We start from the raw sequence: 18,735 nt of genomic DNA on the forward strand, positions 1-18,735 counted from the left end.
CTTGGGGGATGGGGGGTGTTGGACTAGATAATCTACAAGGTCCCTTCGAACTCTGATTATCTGTTATAGAACGGGAGGTTATCACTTTCATCCAATACCTGAAGGCTGTCACAGACAAGACGTGTGAGTGTGTGTGTGTTTCACTTATTCTTCAAAGCATCAGAAGGCAGGACCAGAAGTGATAGGTGGGAAACTTGTCAAAGAGAGATCCAATTCCGAGCCAAGGAGACATTTCCTGACAGAATAATTAGTCAGTGCAACAGCTCCCACCCCCTACTCCATCACTGGAGGTTTTCAAAAATAGACTGGATGGCCATTTGACTGGGATGATAGAAGGGCTCCTGCCTTGAGCCTAGAAGACCTCCTATATTCTATATCAGGGGTCTCCAACCTTGGCAACTTTAAGCCTGGTGTCAGGGCTCCAACAAATCCACCCCCATTCAAATAGAAAGTCTCTAGCCGCATCTCAGGGAAAAGAAAATTGATTTATTCGGAGCGGCCATGTTGGCATTCAGCTGGGTGCAGCCGATACTAAATCACATCATACATTTCCCCCTTGACCCTGGTCTTTCCCCCATCCCCTGGATGTGACTTCTGCAATGGGACACATCCATCTCCAAGAATCATCCATCATGCTCTCCAATAACCTTCTTAACGCTCCGGCAACTTTGGGCTGCCGGGGTGATTATCTAGGCATTTAAGGAATGCCTTGGTTTTCCTCCACTCCCTTTTTCTGGCAGCTAAAAAGACCAAAGGAATATCTTTTTAGTTGACACCTGGTGGACTTCAACTCCCAGAATTCCCCAGCCAGCAAAGCTGGCTGGGGAATTCTGGGAGTTGAAGTCCACCAGGCTTAAAGTTGCCAAGGTTGGAGACCCCTGTTTTATATAATGAGGACAGGTATTTCCACTCATCTTCTCATATCATGCTGCAGGGTTGTCTACACAGAATAAAAAGGGTCAAAGAAGCTGATGTCCAAGGCAGGGCCTCTTCGGGGGTGGGTCCACCTCACTTAAGAGTGCCTTTTTGAGTCTGAATTGAATTTCCAGTGTTGTCAAGTGTTCCGTGTCCCCGTCCCTGCGCTTCTCTGTGGTTTAAGCCGGAGGTTCTCCCCTCCCCCTTTTATGGTTATAGTTTTAATCATCACTGCAGCTAAAGAAGACAGCTTCCTGAGCTACATAAATAATAATTTGGTTTTACTCGGTTCCCCTGGGATGTGTTTTTCTGCCTCGCAGCAAGCGTGCTTGAAAGGAAGTCAGATCAGAAGTAAGTGGAACTCATGCTGGATCTCCGCGTTTAAAAATTGTCAGCCAAATGTCCTTGCAGGGGGCAAAAAAATTTTCACTTTGGGTGGCTGGCTCTGCCCATTTCTTGACCAGATAGGAATATGCAAAGGGCTTGGGGAGATGGATTTAAACAGAAACGCAATTTCATCAAAGAGAAAACCAAAAACTCAGGCTGAGGGAAACAGAATAACAGAGTTGGAAGGGACCTTGGAGGTCTTCTAGTCCAGCTCCCTTCTCAGGAAACCCTATACCTGTGGTGGCAAACTTTTTTCGGCTCCCATGCTGATAATTGCACACGCGCTCGTGGGCCAGCGCCCAGAAGGCCCACACACACCCTGTGCCTGCCCCCGCGATCCCCTTGTACGTAATCACTCCCCCACATGCCGTGCATCTGTGCACACGTGTGCAGTCACTCTGCATGCCATGCGTCTCTGCCCATGTGCGCGTGTCTCCCGTGCACCCCCCCGCACATGCACGCCAGACACCTGACAATCAGCTGTCGGACAGCAGCGCGCATGTGCAGTGGAGCTCTTCTGGGCAAGCTCTTGGGTGCCGGGGGAAATGGCTCTGCATGCCACTTCCGGCACGTGTGACATAGGTTCGCCTTCACAGCCCTATACCGTTTCAGACATCCAATCTCTTCTTAAAAACGTCCAGTGTTGGAGCATTCACAGCTTCTGGAGACAAGTGGTTCCACTGACAAGTGCTTCCACTAACTTTCTCCTTAGTTCTAGGTTGCTTCTCTCCTTGATTAGTTTCCACCCATTGCTAATTGTCCTGCCCTCAGGTCAGGGGTGGGATTCAAATTTTTTAACAACTGGTTCTGTGGGTGTGGCTTAGTTGGTGGGCATAGCTTGGTGCTCATGTGACTGGCTGGGTGTGGCCAACTCAACATCACTCACATCGAGGCACGCATCCCCTCACCTGACCTCTCATGACTGTGGGGATGCTGCAACAGTCATAAGTGTGAAAAATGGTCATAACTCCCTTTTTTCAGTGCCATTGTAACTTTGAATAGTCACTCCACACAAGCAAAGTACCAGCAAAGGAGGGGGAAAAAAACTCCAGAGAGGTTCCTGAGAGAGGAAGTCTAGTCCTGCCAAGAATGTAAAAAGGGTTAACGGAGAGGCAATTTCTGTAAGCAACACCAGAATGTTTCCTTCCTGCCTTCCTTACAGGATTAGGCCAGTAATTTCTTCTAACAACCGGTTCTCTGAACTGCTTAGAATGTTAACAACCGGGAATAGGTGCCCACCCCTGCCTCAAGTGCTTTGGAGAATAGCTTGACTCCCTCTTCCTTGTGGCATCCCCTGAGATACTGGAGCACTGCCATCATGTCACCCCTGGTCCTTCTCTTCCCTCGACTAGCCAGCCCAGTTCCAGCAACCGTTCTTTATAGGTTTTAGTCTCCAGTCTCCCAATCCTCTTTGTTTTCTTCTCTGCACTCTTTCTAGAATCTCAACATTTTTTTTTACATCGTGGTGACCAAAAGTGGATGCAGTATTCCAAGTGTGGCCTTACCAAAGCATTATAAAGTGGTATTAAGTGGTATCACATGATCTTGATTCTAATCTTCTATTAATGTAGCCTAGAACTGTGTTGGCATTTTTGGCAGCTGCAGCACACGGCTGGCTCACATTTAAATGATTGTCCACTGGAACATCAAGATCCCTCTCACAATTACTATTGAGCCAGGTACCACCTATACTATACCAGTGCATTTAGGTGTTGTTGTTTTTTTTGCCTAAATGTAGAACCTTACTTTTTTCACCATTAAATTTCATATTTTTAGATAGCGCCCAGTGTTCAAGTCTCCCAAAATCCTTCTGTATCTTAAGCCTATCTTCTGGAGTGTTTGGCTATTCCTGCCAGCTTGGTGTCATCTGCAAATTTGATGAGTTCCCCATCTATCCCCTCATCCAAATCATTGATGAAGATGTTGAAGAGTACTGGGCCTAAGCCTTGGGGTACGCACTGCATACTTCCCTCCATGTAGATGCAGTTCCATTGAGGACTACATGTTGAATGAGGTTGGTCAGCCAGTTACAAATCCATCTGGTGGTGGTGTCTAACCCACATTTTTCTATTTTAGCATGTAGTAGGTTGTGCTCTACCTTATCAAATGCCTTACTGAAGTCCAAGTAAATTATATCCACAGCATTTCTCTGGTCCACTAATTTTGTCACTTTGTGAAAGAATGCAATGAGATTTTTCTGGCATGATCTGTTTTTGACAAACCCATGTTGGCTCATGGTTATGATTTCATTTGCCTCTAGGTGTTTGCTGATCCGTTGCTTATTTTTTTCCAAAATCTTCCCAGGTATTGAGGTCAGGCTGATAGGTCTGTAGTTTCTTGGATCTATTTTTTCCCCCTTTTAGGAGATGGGAACTGCATCAGCACTTTTCCAGTTTCTCTGGCAGTTCCCCGGTTCTCCAGGATCTTTGAAAGATCTACCGTAGTTCAGTGGTTCTGAGATCTGTCATTTCCTTCAGAACCTTGGGGTGTAATCCATCCGGTCCTGGCGATTTGAACTCATCTGGGGTGGACAGGTGCTCACTTACCATTTTCTTGCCTATTTTAATTTGTATTCCTAATCTCTTTTTTACAGTACTGCTTTTGATAGGTTGAACTGTTTTTTCTTTTTGTGTAAAGCCAGATGCAAAACACAAATTAAGCGGTTCTGCTTTCTCCTGTCGCTTTCCACCTTGCAGCTTTCTCCCACTAATGGACCAATCGTTTCCTTGCCTTTTTCCCCCCCTATGAAATAGTGACAAAAGGGAGCACAAAAGAGAAAGAGGTGGAGACCAGCCCTTCGTATGAAAGGAAAGGAAAAACTTCCTGCAAGCACCAGCAAACCACATGCATTAATGCTACCCATGTTCTTGTTAGCGTTGCTGCATTGCTAAATTAATTCCATATAAAATTGAGGACAAGCCTTATCACTTTATCCTCCTGTAGATTAATTCTGCTTTGAATCAAGAGGAGCTGAAAGCAGATCCAGTCCAATTGCAGTCATGGGTTGAGGGGATTTAACCCTTCATTGCACAAAGTATTTTTGCAACCCTGGAGGTTCTGTGGGTTTTCCCACAGTGAAAGCTGCACTGATTTTACGACATGTTGAGGGCTGCATTATAGAAACTAATGGTTGAGCTCAGGACAAAAATAGAATTTGCTTCATATGTATATAAAACCATCAAAATTAAATACGATAAAGTAACCCTCCTCTCTTTCTGCCTTGTTAAACGTGTGATTTAGGAACAAGGAAATCTTGAGGGAGTCTCAGGTGGCCTTGAGTTCAAATAGAAGGACGCTCTTCTGCTTGCCAAAAAACATAAAATAAAAATAAAAGGCAAATGTAAGCAAGCAAGAAGAGGTCCTAGACATGCAAGCATTCCTGGTGAAGATCATCTGCTGGTTAGATTTATTTTGCAGTGAACTGTTTCGAACGCTATCTAGACAATTGCACTGTAAATGTTGTTGTCCTGCTAATACGGATCCAGAATAACAGCACAGGAGCTGTTCCAAATCTCAAAGTTTACTCTTGAGCAATGCTGGGGGCAGACAAAGAATATTCTTGCAACTAGCTTTGGCTCAAGGCTTTCTTCTCTGATCTCTAGATCATCTGAAAGCTCTCAAAACCCGACAAGGTCCTCATTACTGCACATAACCGGCTCGGTTGCTGCAGGTAAATTCCCTGGTTCTCACAGATAACACCTTCAGCACGGATGGTATCTTCGGTATCTCTAAAACCCGTTGATGTGTGTTGGCAACCCCACACTACCAGGGTTCCCAGGGTGTTCAAAGAAGTGGGCGTGTCCCCCGTTGACATAAGCCAGGATCTTGCAAAGCGCAGGATGGCTCAAGGATTTGGATCCAGGCAAGTTTTGGCCAAGTTGCTGTAGCAGGCACTGGATTGCCACCCAAACCTTCCTGCTCCTTTTGGGAACCCAGGGCCTAATAATGAGTGGCTATGGGGCAAGGTAACCAAGCACACTGAGGCGCTTACTAAGATGATTTCCTAATCAACTTCCTAATATTAAATATATCTCTATAATCAACCCAGAGGAGTGTAAAGATGGAAAGTATATTAATGAAATCTGCGGATGATTACTAAATTAGAAAGAACTGGAAACTCCAGATTAAGGACCGATAGTGGAAAGAAAATTATACATGAAGTGGGAAGACAAGGCAACATCAAAAGGAGGCTTCGATCTGGGCCATCCAGGGAGGAGGGAGGCAGCAGCCTGTCCCTAAACTACCCGTGTTGAGTCAAAAAAACTGCGCCCAGATGCCTGGGGGGGCCTCTCTGCTTCCGGAGAGATGCAGAGAAAGAAAGGGGGAGAAGGAGTGGGAAGAGAGGCAAGCATTCTTCCAGCAAGAAAAGTCGGCCATGGGAGATTTTTAAAAGATTGGAGATACGTTGCAGCCAGACGACAAGAGAGTGAAATGTGTGGCTTGTTCTGACAAGGAGCCGTTTGGGGTTTTGCTTTTTAAGTAGGCTACATTTGTACACACAGGAAAAAAACAAAACCCAGATGGGACATTGGGCCCCACAAGAGATTGCACCACGCAGTTTCCCCCTCCCAAAAGATGAGACATGGCTGGAATTTTTTTAAAAAGAGGGGAGCCATTGCAAAAATGCCTTGTTTGGATGCCAATGCCTTCAGTTTCACAAACCATGGTTCCTGAGCCAAGAACAGAAGCTGGTTAGGGGAGATTCCCCTTATGCCCCCTTTCTCCCCGCAGGACTGACTTGCCAGTTCCCATGGCTGCCTGTGATGAGCACAGTGGCAACTCTAAAAAGACCATAAAATATTTCTCTGGTCTTTTTAGAGTTGCCAACAGAAAGGGAGGGGGGAGCAGTTCAGCCACTTGGAAAACCAAAACGGCATTCCATAAATGTTTTCAAAGATAGTAACCAGGTGACTGGAGTTTGTGCCGTGCAACATTCTAACTGGAGAGCATGATGGATGACTCTTGGCTATGGATGATTGGAGAATATGAATTATGACACACCCAGGGGGTGGGGGAAAACCAGGGTCAAGGGTGACAATGAATGATGTGCCTCAAGGGTCGGCTGCACCCAGGCAGTGCCGGACATTTTAACTCCCAATAAATCCTTTGGAAGTTTGGCTCGAGACTCATGATTTAAATGGGGGTCACTGCTGGAATCCTGACACACAGGACATCTTGCCTGCCCTCATCTCGGACGCCCATCAGGGCTGGGTTTCTGCTGAGGACTCGGTTGGTTGTGTGGTTCAAGTCGTGGTTGGGTCTTCCTGAACAAGAGCCATCTGAGCCCGTCCTCAGGGCTTTCTTTTGCAAGTCTCGGGAAAGGAGGGAAAGGAGGGACGGCTGCTGTAGAACGATTCCTTTGGCCTGCTTTCTAGAGCAAGGGTCTCTAACCCTGGCAACTTTAAGACTTGTGGACTTCAACTCCCAGAGTTCCTCAGCCAGCAAAGTTGGCTGAGGAACTCTGGGAGTTGAAGTCCACAAGTTTTAAAGCGGCCAAGGTTGGAGACCCCTGGGCTGGAGTCATCTGGGCTTCTCCTCTTCCTCAAGTCAGCTAATCCTGTGACTGTCATCACTTTGTGGTTCTTGGTCATGTTCATGGCAATGTGACTTGACTCTTTGGGATGCGTGTGGTTTACTCTGCAGGACAAACTTCATTTCCGCAGCTTCCTGTGCTGGAAGTGAGTGTAGACCAGGGTCTCTAACCTTGGCGACAAAGCTGGCTGGGGAACTCTGGGAGTTGAAGTCCACCAGTCTTAATGTGGCCAAGGTTGGAGACCCCCCTGGTATAGATGGCATTAAGGAAAGCTCCCTAGGACCTTAGAAAGGACGTGCTGCCTTTCTCCCCCCCAGCCTTCTGCTCCTTTTGCCAACTCTTTTTTCTTTTTCTCCCCCCTCTGCCTCCCTAGAATAAGCCGCCTCTTTAATGGCACAGAGCCGATTGTCTTGGACAGTTTAAAACAACACTATTTCATTGATCGAGATGGTGAAATATTCAGATACATCTTGAGCTTCTTAAGAACTTCAAAGCTGCTGCTCCCGGAGGATTTTAAGGTAAGACAGGCAAGAAACCTGTAATCTGATTTTCTTCTTCTTCTTAATTAATTAATTAATTGACATTTCTTTCTTCTTTTGTCCTCTCTGGCTAAACAGACCACTGCGAAAAGAGTTTGCCATTTTCAAACTCATGTCAGAGGCTGACACCATGCTTAGTTACTGTTTGCTTAACCATGGTTTGTTCAATAAACCACAGTTGTCTGGGTTCACACAACATGCTATACAGGGGTGGGATCCAACAGGGTTAACTACCGGTTTGGTGATTTACGATGTGCTTCCCTGCACACTGCGTGTGTGTGTAAATCTTCGTCAGCTTGCTGCCTGGGCAGCTGAGCAGCGCTGCGTGCAGGGAAGCAGCGTTTGAAAACGCACTTTTTTCCTGCTTTTTCAACCGCAGCTGTGCCTTGCATGGCAGCTGAGGTTGAAAAAGCAGGAAATAAAGGTCAGGTAAGAGCCCAGGCGGGCGGGTGGGCCAAAACAGCAGCAGACATAGAACCGGTTCTATGTCTGCTGCTCTTCAGAGCTACCGGTTCTACAGAGCCAGACAGAACCAGTAGAATGCCACCCCTGATGCTATACCTGGAAACACACAACATGCTATACCAAGAAACACAGTGTTTTCATGACTAACGGGGTGCATTTTATATTTGAGATTTGTGCTACAGGTTCTTTTCCAGAAAAGAGATGGAGCCAGCATAAAAACTAGATTAAAGTAGAATTAAAGTAATGAGTAATTCCAGGTAGTTATGTATATACTGATTATAATGTTTCATATTAAAAGGTTATAACGGGGTGATCACTTTTATAGCAGTAATGAATTCTTTGATTCTTCAAGGCTGGGAATGGGTCAACCGGGATCAAAAAGTCAAAATGTTGTCCACAACCACACAACCCCTAGTTTAATTAGTTTCGTTATGTACTAGAGATGCGCTTGACTGGGAACCAGTTTGTACTGCTCTACCTCTGGCTTCAGGTGACATGTTATTTGGTTTAGTGCAGGGGTGTCGATCTCAAGGCCAACAGGCCACATTCGTCCTGCAGGGTGCTTAGATCTGGCCTGAGGGCCCGCTCTGGAAACCGAGAAGGACGGCCGGCAGTGCCACTGCCAGTGAAAATGGAGCTCGGGAGCGCAGCCCTCCTGGGCTCCGTTTTTGGCCATGAAGGCCTCCTGCAGCTCTCTGCACGCGGCCCTCCTGGGCTCCGATTTCACTGACGGAGGGCTGCAGGAAGCCATCACGACCCAAAACGGAGCCTCGATGAGTGACGTGGAGCTGGCCACGCCCATCCTTGCCATCCCCACCATGCCCCTCCCCCCCCCAGGTCAAACACAATCTTGATGCGGCCCTCAATGAAATTGAGTTTGACACCCCTGGTTTAGTGCATTCTGTGCACGTGGTGAGCTTTCCAGGTGTGTAATTTGAAAGGGGAGCTTCCGCATGAGCTTAGGGTGGCGTTGGGCATTACAGTCATGGGTCTTGAAAGGGTGGCTGCAGCAGCAAACCTACCAACAGGAGGCATGGACAATCTGGAGAGCATTGTGCCTCGTGTCAAGTTCCAGCTAAGTGCTCCTGCAGTTCGGAAAGGGCGTCCTTTGCCATGCACAGGTCTGCTTTGCTTTGTGCTCAACCATTCCCGGCCAACGCAGCTTTCCAATGTGTGTGTTTCCCCTGCTGGGGGTGTCCCTTAGTGACAGAAATTCCCATTCCGATTGCTGACGTAAGTCAAGTACTTCTATAGCTGCAATATATTTTTATTCTTTTATTGTTACTTCAAAAATGCATGGCCATCCTGTAGAGCGAAAGCTTTCCCTGAATGACTTAAACCTCCTTAAAAAAAAACAACACAATCCAAATATTTCAGGTTTAATGGCAGATGTATACAAAATAATAATGCTTCACTGTGACAATTTCTAGAAAAGGCACAGGAAAGTATCTGATCCTACAGTCTAGACATTTAAGAGTTTATAACAGGTTGCCCCAACCACATGAAATGTGTTTCAGCTGAATTCAAAACATCTTTTTGAGCTTTTAAGACTTACAGCATAGTTGGAGCCTCCTGTTTCAAACAGGGAATGTTGAAACTTGAAACATTCTGAATTCAAACCATTAGTAGCAAAAAAAGTAAAGCAGCATAAATAAAATAAATTAAAAGGCTCTATTGCAGCACAGCATATTAAATTATTAACATATGCCAGGATATGAGCCTTTATTCCACTTGGGAAATAGAAATCTTTGATGAGGAATCCCTGAGCCAAATTATGCCAGAAACTATAAATGTCTTTAGTTTTGTGTGTTGGCTGGTCAGGAGAAATGTGCTTTTTCGGGTTTTGTTCTGAGGTTTGAAGAAATAGGGAGTGTCACATATATCAAAACGGCAGGGAGGGAAATGCAGGTGCTGGACTTTTTCAGCATGGAGCAGTAGGTTATGAGTGACCAACCTCTCTCTCTAGACTTCTCAGCAGTCTTGGGAGGTGACCAACCTCTGTTCCACTTTCATGTTCCTTTTGCTATTATGATTTCAGATACCTAAGAAAGAAGGTAAGCATCCAAGACACAGTTGTTAACAAGGTTTAGTAAGCCTTAGTAGGACCACACCTAGAATACTGCAAACAGTTTTGGCCACCACAATATAAAAAATATGTTGAGACTTCTAGAAAGAGTGCAGAGAAGAGCAACCAGGATGATTAGGGGAATGGAGCCTAAAACATACGACGAACGGTTGCAGGAACTGGGCCTGGCTAGTCTAGGGAAGAGAAGGACCAGGGGAGACGGGAGAGCAGCCTTCCAGTATCTGAGGGGCTACCAGGGAGAGGAGGAGTCAAGCTATTTTCTAAAGCACCCAAAGGCCAGAGAAGGAATAATGGATGGAAACTGATCAAGGGGAGATTCAACCTGGAAATAAGGAGGAATTTCCTAACAGTGAGAACAGTCAACCCATGGAACAGAAGTTGCCTTCAGAAGCTACATCATCACTGGAGGCTTTCAAAAAGAGACTGGACTGTCATTTGTCAGAAATGGTGTAGGGTCTCCTGCTTGGGCGGGGGGGCTGGACTAGATGACAAGGTCCCTTCCAATTCTGTTAATCTGTTAAGATTATGGCAGTTCTTACAGAGGAAAATGAATTGTATGGTTCCTTTTGGAACGTTTCATGCAACTCAGCAAGAGTCATTGAAACAAATGCCCAAGGATTTGCGGATGCTGTCCCTTTTAAGCGACACTGCGAACAAAATGCAGCATCTCAGAAATATTTGTGCTGGCTATATGGGCCATCAGTGTATTTGCATCCAACTGCCAGGACTGAAGTGCTTCAGCATTTCTGTTAATCAAAGCAACATTACCAATAGATCCTTTTGAGGTTTGAAAATTACTGTATGTTGATCGGATTTGGGCTCCTTGGCATTTTCTTGCCTTCCAGAAAGTCTTCCTTGTTTTCAAAGTGGCTTGGAAAATAGTATTGCCGTGTGGACCCCAGGATGGATTTGTTGATTAGCTGAAATACAATCAAACTGGATTCTGTTCAACATGCAGTGTTGCAGGATATATTTCTCAAGCTGTTCCTACCACCAGTTGTCCTGTTCTTCAGAGTTGCCTTACTGGAATCCATGCTAAGAGCTGTCTGATCGAAAAAGGCATTCGGTCATTTGAATGGGGAAGAATCTTCCATTGGAGGATAAATCATCTTACTCAACAAAAGGATTTGTTTCAGAGTTCATGATTATTAATATTAATATTAGTATAATTCCTTCTTGTGATTTTGTCAATTGCTCTAGACATTGTTCATTTTTAAAATTATTTTTCTCTACCCTTCTCTGACATACACACAAAAGAAGAAGGATCTTCATTGATATAGTTATGGAGATCAATTTGATTTTTTGGCCCTTACGTGGAATTGGAAATCAGGGGTCAGCTTTTGAGGAAAGACAAAGATCCTGAAACCAACTCTCAGAAGCTCCTAAGTTTCAGACAATGAGCTTCATGTACCTTAAGGCAAATCTCTCTCCGTGGAGTCAAGCCAGGTCCAGGGCTCTGTTCAGTGCATGGAGTTGGTGGAAGAGCCATTATAGCTTTGTCAGGCAACCCAATGCCAGGGCCATTTTCCAGTAATGTGTCTGAAAAGGCTTCATGCTTTGGCCTCGTCTTTGGGGTTATAGGGTGATAGGACTTCTCATCAATGCAGTGTTCTGACCCAAACCTTGTTCCAAGGAAACAAACACGAAACAGAGGTAACAGCAAAACCTTTTAATGATTCTTGATGAATTCCGTTCCTTCCCGGTTAAAAGGCTGTTTCCAACTAATTGTCTCTGATAAGAACAAGTCTTGCCAAGGTTGTGCAAGGCTGCCAGGAACACTAGATAAAGTTACTAAGAAATATTTCAAACACAAAGAGTCTCCAAACACCAACCAAGATATTCCAAATGTCCACAAGACTTGAGTGCAAAAACTTCTTTGTTTCCTGCAAAGAACTCCGGTTTCTCAGCTGGCTTTTATCTCTTAAGGGAGGGGCCATTACCTTACAGTCTTATTCCCGAGTCGCCCGTGCTGCTGCAGCTGCTCTTTCTTTCAAGCAGCCCTGCACACACGCCCACTGAGCACAGGCTCCTCAGGGAACTCCTCATCACTGCTGCCAGCCTCCACAATCTCCAAAGGCAGCGCTCCACTCCCCGATGGTCCTGGCCCCATCCCTGCATCACACGCAGGCCCCTCATTGGAGTCCTCGCTCTCCGAGACCTCAGCCGTCCACACCTGCTGCCGGCAAAGCACAACGTGCAGTTTATGGAGTCTTCAGCATTTAAAAGCTCCCACATTCTCTCCATGAAGTTACCAGCCTGTGTCTAAATCTGAATTGCCTGGTTGGAGGAAGGAACAAGAGGGAGTGGAGAAGATAACTTCCAAGGATGTATAAACAGATGGGCCAAACTGTTCCTTCAAGTTTTGGAGAGGACGTCTCTTGTGAAGCTTATCCAAGCCCAACTCAAGGCTAGTTTCTGGGACTGTTTTGCTTTAGATGGATTTAGAGACTGATCCAGACAATGGGAATAAACAAAAGAAAGTGCTATCCATAAAACCACTCTGCTGGTATTTTTTATCTTTGCTATGGGATAGAACAATGCAAAATATAAAGTGGGGTGTCAGTCCTCACACCTCTTATTCCAGAAGTTTTTCCACCGGTTCTACCAGGGCTCATTTTGGATGTGTGCTCTTAAGAGTTCTGTCTCTGTGCAATGCTGTTTTCAGACTAAGGGAGTGGTGAGCAATGAAGGCAGTCCTGCCTCCATGTTCCTAGCTAGCAGTGCTCTATTATCACATCTGGCTGGTGTGTTTACAGTGCATATTAACTACTGTTCCAGTTTCTAATAAGGCAAGGCTCAAAGTGCTCTCTGCCTTGGCTGGATCCTCCACTTAACTCCACAGCACATCGCAGCAAGCAACAGAAGGACTTTGAGTTAGCAGCTGCAGCTTTTTATAGAAGTCACAGGCACATGGAAACTGTCTTTGCAATGGTGAGAAGGAGGCTTCCTCAAGAGCAGGCTGTAGCGGAGGTGGAGAACCCATTGGGGCAGAGGTCTCCAGACATGGCAACTTTAAGACTCGTGGACTTCACCTCCTAGAATTCTGGGAGTTGAAGTCCACAAGTCTTAAAGTTGCTCAAGTTTGGGGATCCCTGCATTGGAGTCATGAGGGTTGCTCAGATCTTCAGAACTTCCGTTTCCACCCCTTGCCCTGTCATGCAGCTCCGAGGGCTGAAATTAGGCCCACTTTTGTAGCCAGCCTTCCCCAACCTCCTGTGCTTTGGCTGTGCTAGCTTGAGAGATGTAGCCCAGGCATAGTTGAGGGCACCAGCTTGGAGGAGATGGTGGTGGTGGCAACAGTGAGACTTGTTAGATTCAGAGTTTTGATCCTTTAAGAGTAGAACAAGGTATTGTTATTAATATTGCTGGAGAGTAATCCATCTGCCTTTCCTTGAGGGATTCCTCCATGAATAGAATAGAATACTTGATTGGCCAAGTGTGATTGGGCACACAAGGAATTTGTCTTGGTGTAAATACTCTCGGTATACATAAAGAAAAGGTACATTCGTTAAGAATCAAGAATCATAACGTACAACACTTAATGATAGTCATAGGGTACAATCAACAATCAAATCATACCAGGAAACAGTCAATATAAATCCTAAGGATACAAGCGACAAAGTTACAGTCCTACAATCACAAGTGGGAGGGGATGGGTGATAAGGAGCGATGAGAAGATTAACAGTAATAGTAATGCACACTTTGTGAATAGTTGAACAGTGTTGAGGGAATTATTTGTTTAGCAGAGTGATGGTTTTCGGGGGGAAACTGTCCTTGTGTTCAGTTGTTCTGGTGTGCAGTGCTCTATAGCGTCGTTTTGAGGGAAGGAGTTGAAACAGCTTATGTCCAGGATGTGAGAGATCTGTAGATAGTTTCACAGCCCTCTTTTTGACTCGTGCAGTATGCAGGTCCTCGATGGGAGGCAGGTTGGTAGCCACTGTTTTTTCTGCAGCCCTAATTAGTCTCTGAAGTTTTTGTCTGTCTTGTTGGGTTGCCAGAACCAAACTAGACAGTTATAGAGGTGCAGATGACAGACTCCATAATTCCTCTGTGGAACTGTGTTAGCAGTTGGCCAGAGCTTGTATTTTATTTAGCCCTTTCCCCTTGGCAATGAATACCAGAGGGGCTTATCTTGTTTTCCAGCACCTTGAAAAAACATGGTCAGCGCTTTCTTGTTCATTTGGACTCCCTACATCCTGCCCTGAGTCAACTGTATAAAAACGGGAGTAAAACCTCCTCCTATCAGATGAGCCATATCAGATTGGCAGCTTCCCGGGTGCAGCCAGCCTGAGAATGCAATTCCACTTCTGCCTTTCAAGTGTTTCCTGGGTGTTCCCTTGTGATTTGGGCTAAACGGCTTCCTCTTGAGCAAGACAATGAAATTGCACTGAAGGATGGGATGCTCAGGAATCAGCGTTGGTTTTCCAGGCGGCCCACGAGACATTGAGCTCTCAGAAGAGCTACCTCAGGACATCGGAAGAGAGAGAGAGAGAGGAGGGGGGAGGGGGAGAGAAGAGAGAGAGAGAGAGAGAGAGAGAGAGAGAGAGGAGGGAGGGAGGGAGGGGGAGGGAGAGAGAGAGAGGAGGGAGAGAGAGAGAGAGAGGGAGAGGGAGGAGAGGGGAGGGAGAGAGAGAGAGAGAGAGAGGAGGCCTTATGCTATGTTAAAAATGTCTCTTTCAGAAAACTGCATAGATGAGAAGGAGCTTAGCTACTTTCTTGTTCTGTTTGTCTCTCCATCCCTTTGACCAGAGGTCTCCAACCTTGGCAACTTTAAGACGTGTGGACCAACTCCCAGAATTCCTCAGCCAGCAAAGCAAAGCTGGCTGGGGAATTCGGAGAATGTGAAGTCCACACGTCTTAAAGTTGCCAAGTTTGGGGCCCCCTCCCTTTGACAATCTTCTCAACATCCTGTATAGGCAACAGTCTTTGGAAGCTGCATTAAAGGAAGCAGGGGAAGAATGGTCAGAAAGCATTTCAGCCTTAAACACCCATCTGTCAGGGGTATAAAACAATAATAATTCTTATTTTCTTGCCAGCTCGTAAGAGAATATTAGCAGATTTCTCCCCTGTTGGGCCCAGTAATCCCAAAAAGAAATCATTTGGTAATAATGGAATGTACTGAAACAAGCAAATTGACATTTGAAATTAGAATACAAGAAGACAAACAATATTACAAGATATGGGATCTAGTTTATCAATGGTTAGAAAAAAATATGGAAATGAAATATCTTAGAGGATTTTACAATATAAGGATAATAAAACTATAGAGAATATAACATAAGGATATATTATTATTGGATGGATTTATGATGAAGTAATGATTGCTACAATAGAAATTAATTTAAAATGTTGAATAACAGAAAAATAGTAATAGTCAAATAAATGATTAACAATGATAATAATATACATATATATATATTAGATGGATAATATGAGAATTTATACAAACTATAAGTGAGGACTATGGAGATGAAGCACAAAAGACTTGTAACCAACCGACACACTGTAATGTAACTGGAAGATGGTTTTATGTTTTCTTTGTGTATGTTTGTTTAAAAGAAAAAAAAAGAAAAGAAATCATTTGGCATAGTTCTCCACCCAAATGTACTGGAACGTTGTCAAGTTATCTTAAAACAAAGCCTACAATTAGAGGAGGCGCTTACAGGTTGCCCTCTGGTAAATCCTGGCTGCCCTGCTGGGAATAAGGTCGCTCCTCCCCTCCCTGGCCTGGAGCCATTTGGACCCTGAGAACGGGACACCAGAAGCCATCCATCCCTTTCCTTTTGGCCCTCTTCGCTGGGAAGTCTGGGAGTTGCTCTCAACACACCTGCAGGGCAAAGAATTGGAGCAGGCAGCGCAGAACAGGCCGATCTTAATATTCTTTGCAAATATTAAGGTGAGACTTCCTGTCTTCTCCAGGTGTGGCTCTCAGATGCCATTCAGGTTCTTGTAGGGCTGCCTGCCAGATCTTTGAGCTATGTTTTGCAATGCTTTGCTTAAACAATATCCCATGGTGGAGAGATCTACAAATTGCCTGCCAGATTTCCGTAAGAGAGTGGGGGGGGAACGTTTTCCTTACAAGCCGATTCATCTTAGTACTTGCAACAATAAGGAGGGAGATCAGTGTGACTTGGAATTGAAGAGGCTATAAGCCTATGGAAATAAAGAAATATAGTGTATAACTAATGAATAAATTCTGGGATGTAAGTTCTCTCTCTTGTATGATCTTTGGGACAGGGTTAACCTGCTGCTGTTGCCCCTCACTTCAGCCTCCCTCCACAGGTACATCATGAAGGTGCCTTCCCATAAACCAGACATTCAGACTGTTCAGGTGCTCTGAAATTAAACGATTTGCAGTCCAGCTTCGATTAGGGAAGGTGCAGGGGTGGGATTCAGCCAGTGTTCGATCCGGTTCGGTGAGAGTGCGTTTTGCGTGCGTGTGCATCATTTGCAAATAAAAATAATCAGCTGTGCCACCCGGACAGCTGACAAGCGCTGTGCGCAGGTGCGCAGCCTTTGAAAATCCTCTTCTTTCCTCCCTTTTCAACCTCAGCTGTGCCGCGCAAAGCACCTGAGGCTGAAAAAGCAGGAAATAAAGGACAGCCAAGAGCCCAGGCGGGCGGGTGGGCCAAATGGTGAACGGATTCGGTGTCAGCTGCTTTTCGGAGCTACCGGTTCTATAGAACTGGGCCGAACGGGTAGCATCCCACCCCTGAAGAGGTAGTAGCTCCATGGCTGGGATTGGATTTCTATGGCCTACAGCTTAAAGTGCATGGGAGACTGCAAGGAAATTGCAGCCCAGGAGTAAGGAGACCAATAGGAGCACCTAAGGAGTGGGTCGAGGAAGAAATATCCAAAATTAGGATAGTTGGAGGATGGAGGTTCGTTCTCCAAGCTTGTGGGTTGGATTCCGATCATTTCGTTACCAGGCTAAGTAACATCATCAGCGGAATTTAGGAAAGTGCCTAGAGTAGGGTGTCAAACTCAATTTCATTGTGGGCCGCATCAGGGTTGTGTTTGACCTGGGGGGGTCATGGTCAAAGTGGGTGTGGCCAGCTCGACATCATTCATGTTGGGTGCACCTGGGGCAGCCCAAGTGCTCTGCCAGCGAAAACGGGCTCCCAAGCTCCGTATTTGGCTGTGACGACCTCCTGCAACCCTCCGCCAGAGAAAACAGAGCTCTGGAGGGCCCCCTGAGCTTCATTTTTTGCTGGCAGAGGCACTGCGGGCCGGTCCTTTGCTGTTTCCTGGGCCAGATTTAAACACTCCGTGGACCAGATCTGGCCCCTGGGCCTTGAGTTTGACACCCCTGGCCCTAGAGTGTGTCTTAGGTGCAGAAGGCAAATCTGGACCTTGGCTTTGAGGTAACCAGCCAGGTCTTGGTCTGCAGATTTCTGATGTTTTGTTCCGAACATTTAGTGTTACGTAGGCACCACATCTTTATCTCTTCCTTCTTGAGGGCTTTTTAAAGATGCTTCTAAGCGGGGAGTTAGACAAAGCAATTTCCGCCCTTCCAATATTTTTGGTCTGAGCTGAAGTAAGTCTTCTTGGTTCATCTTGATTCTCCAAGACACCCATTGTGGGTCACTGGGGCCCAGGAAAGAAACCTTTGTAGGAGGTTTTCCTTGTTGGATGGCGATGTTCTGACCTAGGCTTCCTTAGAAAGCATCAAACACAATCTTAGTTCCTCTTTTATTTCCACGGCTGTGAATTACGTCCATTCACAGCCAGCCAGGCTTCCCAAACCGTCTTTCAGGGGAATGTTTATAAACACCCGCCTTATCGCAACTTGGAATGCTGCCAGAGAACTAATTGCCAGGCGCAGGGCAAGGCCAAACACGACACAGAGTCAAGCAGAACTTTTCAAAGCTTGAACCGACCAGACGAACTAATTGCTTCCTGCAAAAACTCATGTCCTGTTCGCTTCTCTTTTATGTCCTATGGGCCAATCATCTCCTAGGTGTGGCCTTACTTCTCAGTTGACCCTGCTTTCTCAATTGTCTTCTGGTAGCCCTGTGTATGCGCAGGCCGGGAGCCGGTTCCACAAACTCCCTCGCCTCACTGCTGTCTGAATCTGAAGGGAGCTGATGACTGCCAGACTGCCCTGGCCCCATCCCTGCCTCTAATGCTGAGCCTTCCTCAGCCTCCAAGACTGGCCCAGGTTCCTCTCCAACCTCACTACTGTCCGACTCTGCTGCCAGTTCCGTCAGCCACCAGCGGGCCACAACAGGAGATGTTAGGATCAATTGGCCCTTTCTGGTGGGAGAACTGCTTTGCTACAGCCTAATCGGCAGGCTACAGAGGCAAGCTACCACAGAGTTGCTTCGAGGAAGAGGGTCACCAAAGCAGGGAAAATAGGAAATACGACTTCAGCAACAGAGTGGTCAATGTCTGGAATACTCTACCTGACTCTGAGGTTTCTTCCCCAAACGCCCAAAACTTTAATCTTAGACTGTCTACTATTGCCCTCACCCCTTTCCTAAGAGGTCTGCAGGGGGCATGCATAAGCGCACCAAAGTGCCTACTGTCCCTGTCCTATTGTTTCTTTTATTTTTCTTATATGTATCCATGCATTCATAACTATGTTTTTACTTATACCTATTATCTTGTAAGCAATTGACAAATAAAAATAAAATTAAATAAATAAAACTAAATTAAAACCTCTCCAACCTGAGCGATGGTCACTGCATGCAGGAAAATGTGTTTACCTGCTTGGTTAAACTTGAGTTCTGCTTTGAAAACAGAGAAAGGCTTGGCGATTTACGTACAGCTCTTTTTATGTTCAGCCCCAGCCTTTTTATACAATACTT

The 18,735-nt window shown here is 45.7% G+C and overlaps 1 protein-coding gene across 9 annotated transcripts in view; it reads left to right on the forward strand.

The window, feature by feature from the left end:
• The window catches only part of KCTD15 (potassium channel tetramerization domain containing 15), a 70,080-nt gene that overhangs the window by 30,129 nt on the left and 21,216 nt on the right, over nt 1–18,735 (forward strand). For all 9 annotated transcript variants that reach the window (XM_087971798.1, XM_026680150.2, XM_026680151.2 and 6 more), the window contains exon 3: nt 7,209–7,353. In XM_087971798.1, coding sequence (XP_087827924.1) covers nt 7,209–7,353 — 145 coding nt within the window. The remainder of the gene's footprint in view (nt 1–7,208; nt 7,354–18,735) is intronic.

The sequence above is a fragment of the Notechis scutatus genome, chromosome 9 (genome assembly GCF_049901735.1).
Source record: "Notechis scutatus isolate UNSWTSFEM ecotype Mainland chromosome 9, rNotScu1.2, whole genome shotgun sequence".
Classification (NCBI taxonomy): Eukaryota; Metazoa; Chordata; class Lepidosauria; order Squamata; family Elapidae; genus Notechis; species Notechis scutatus.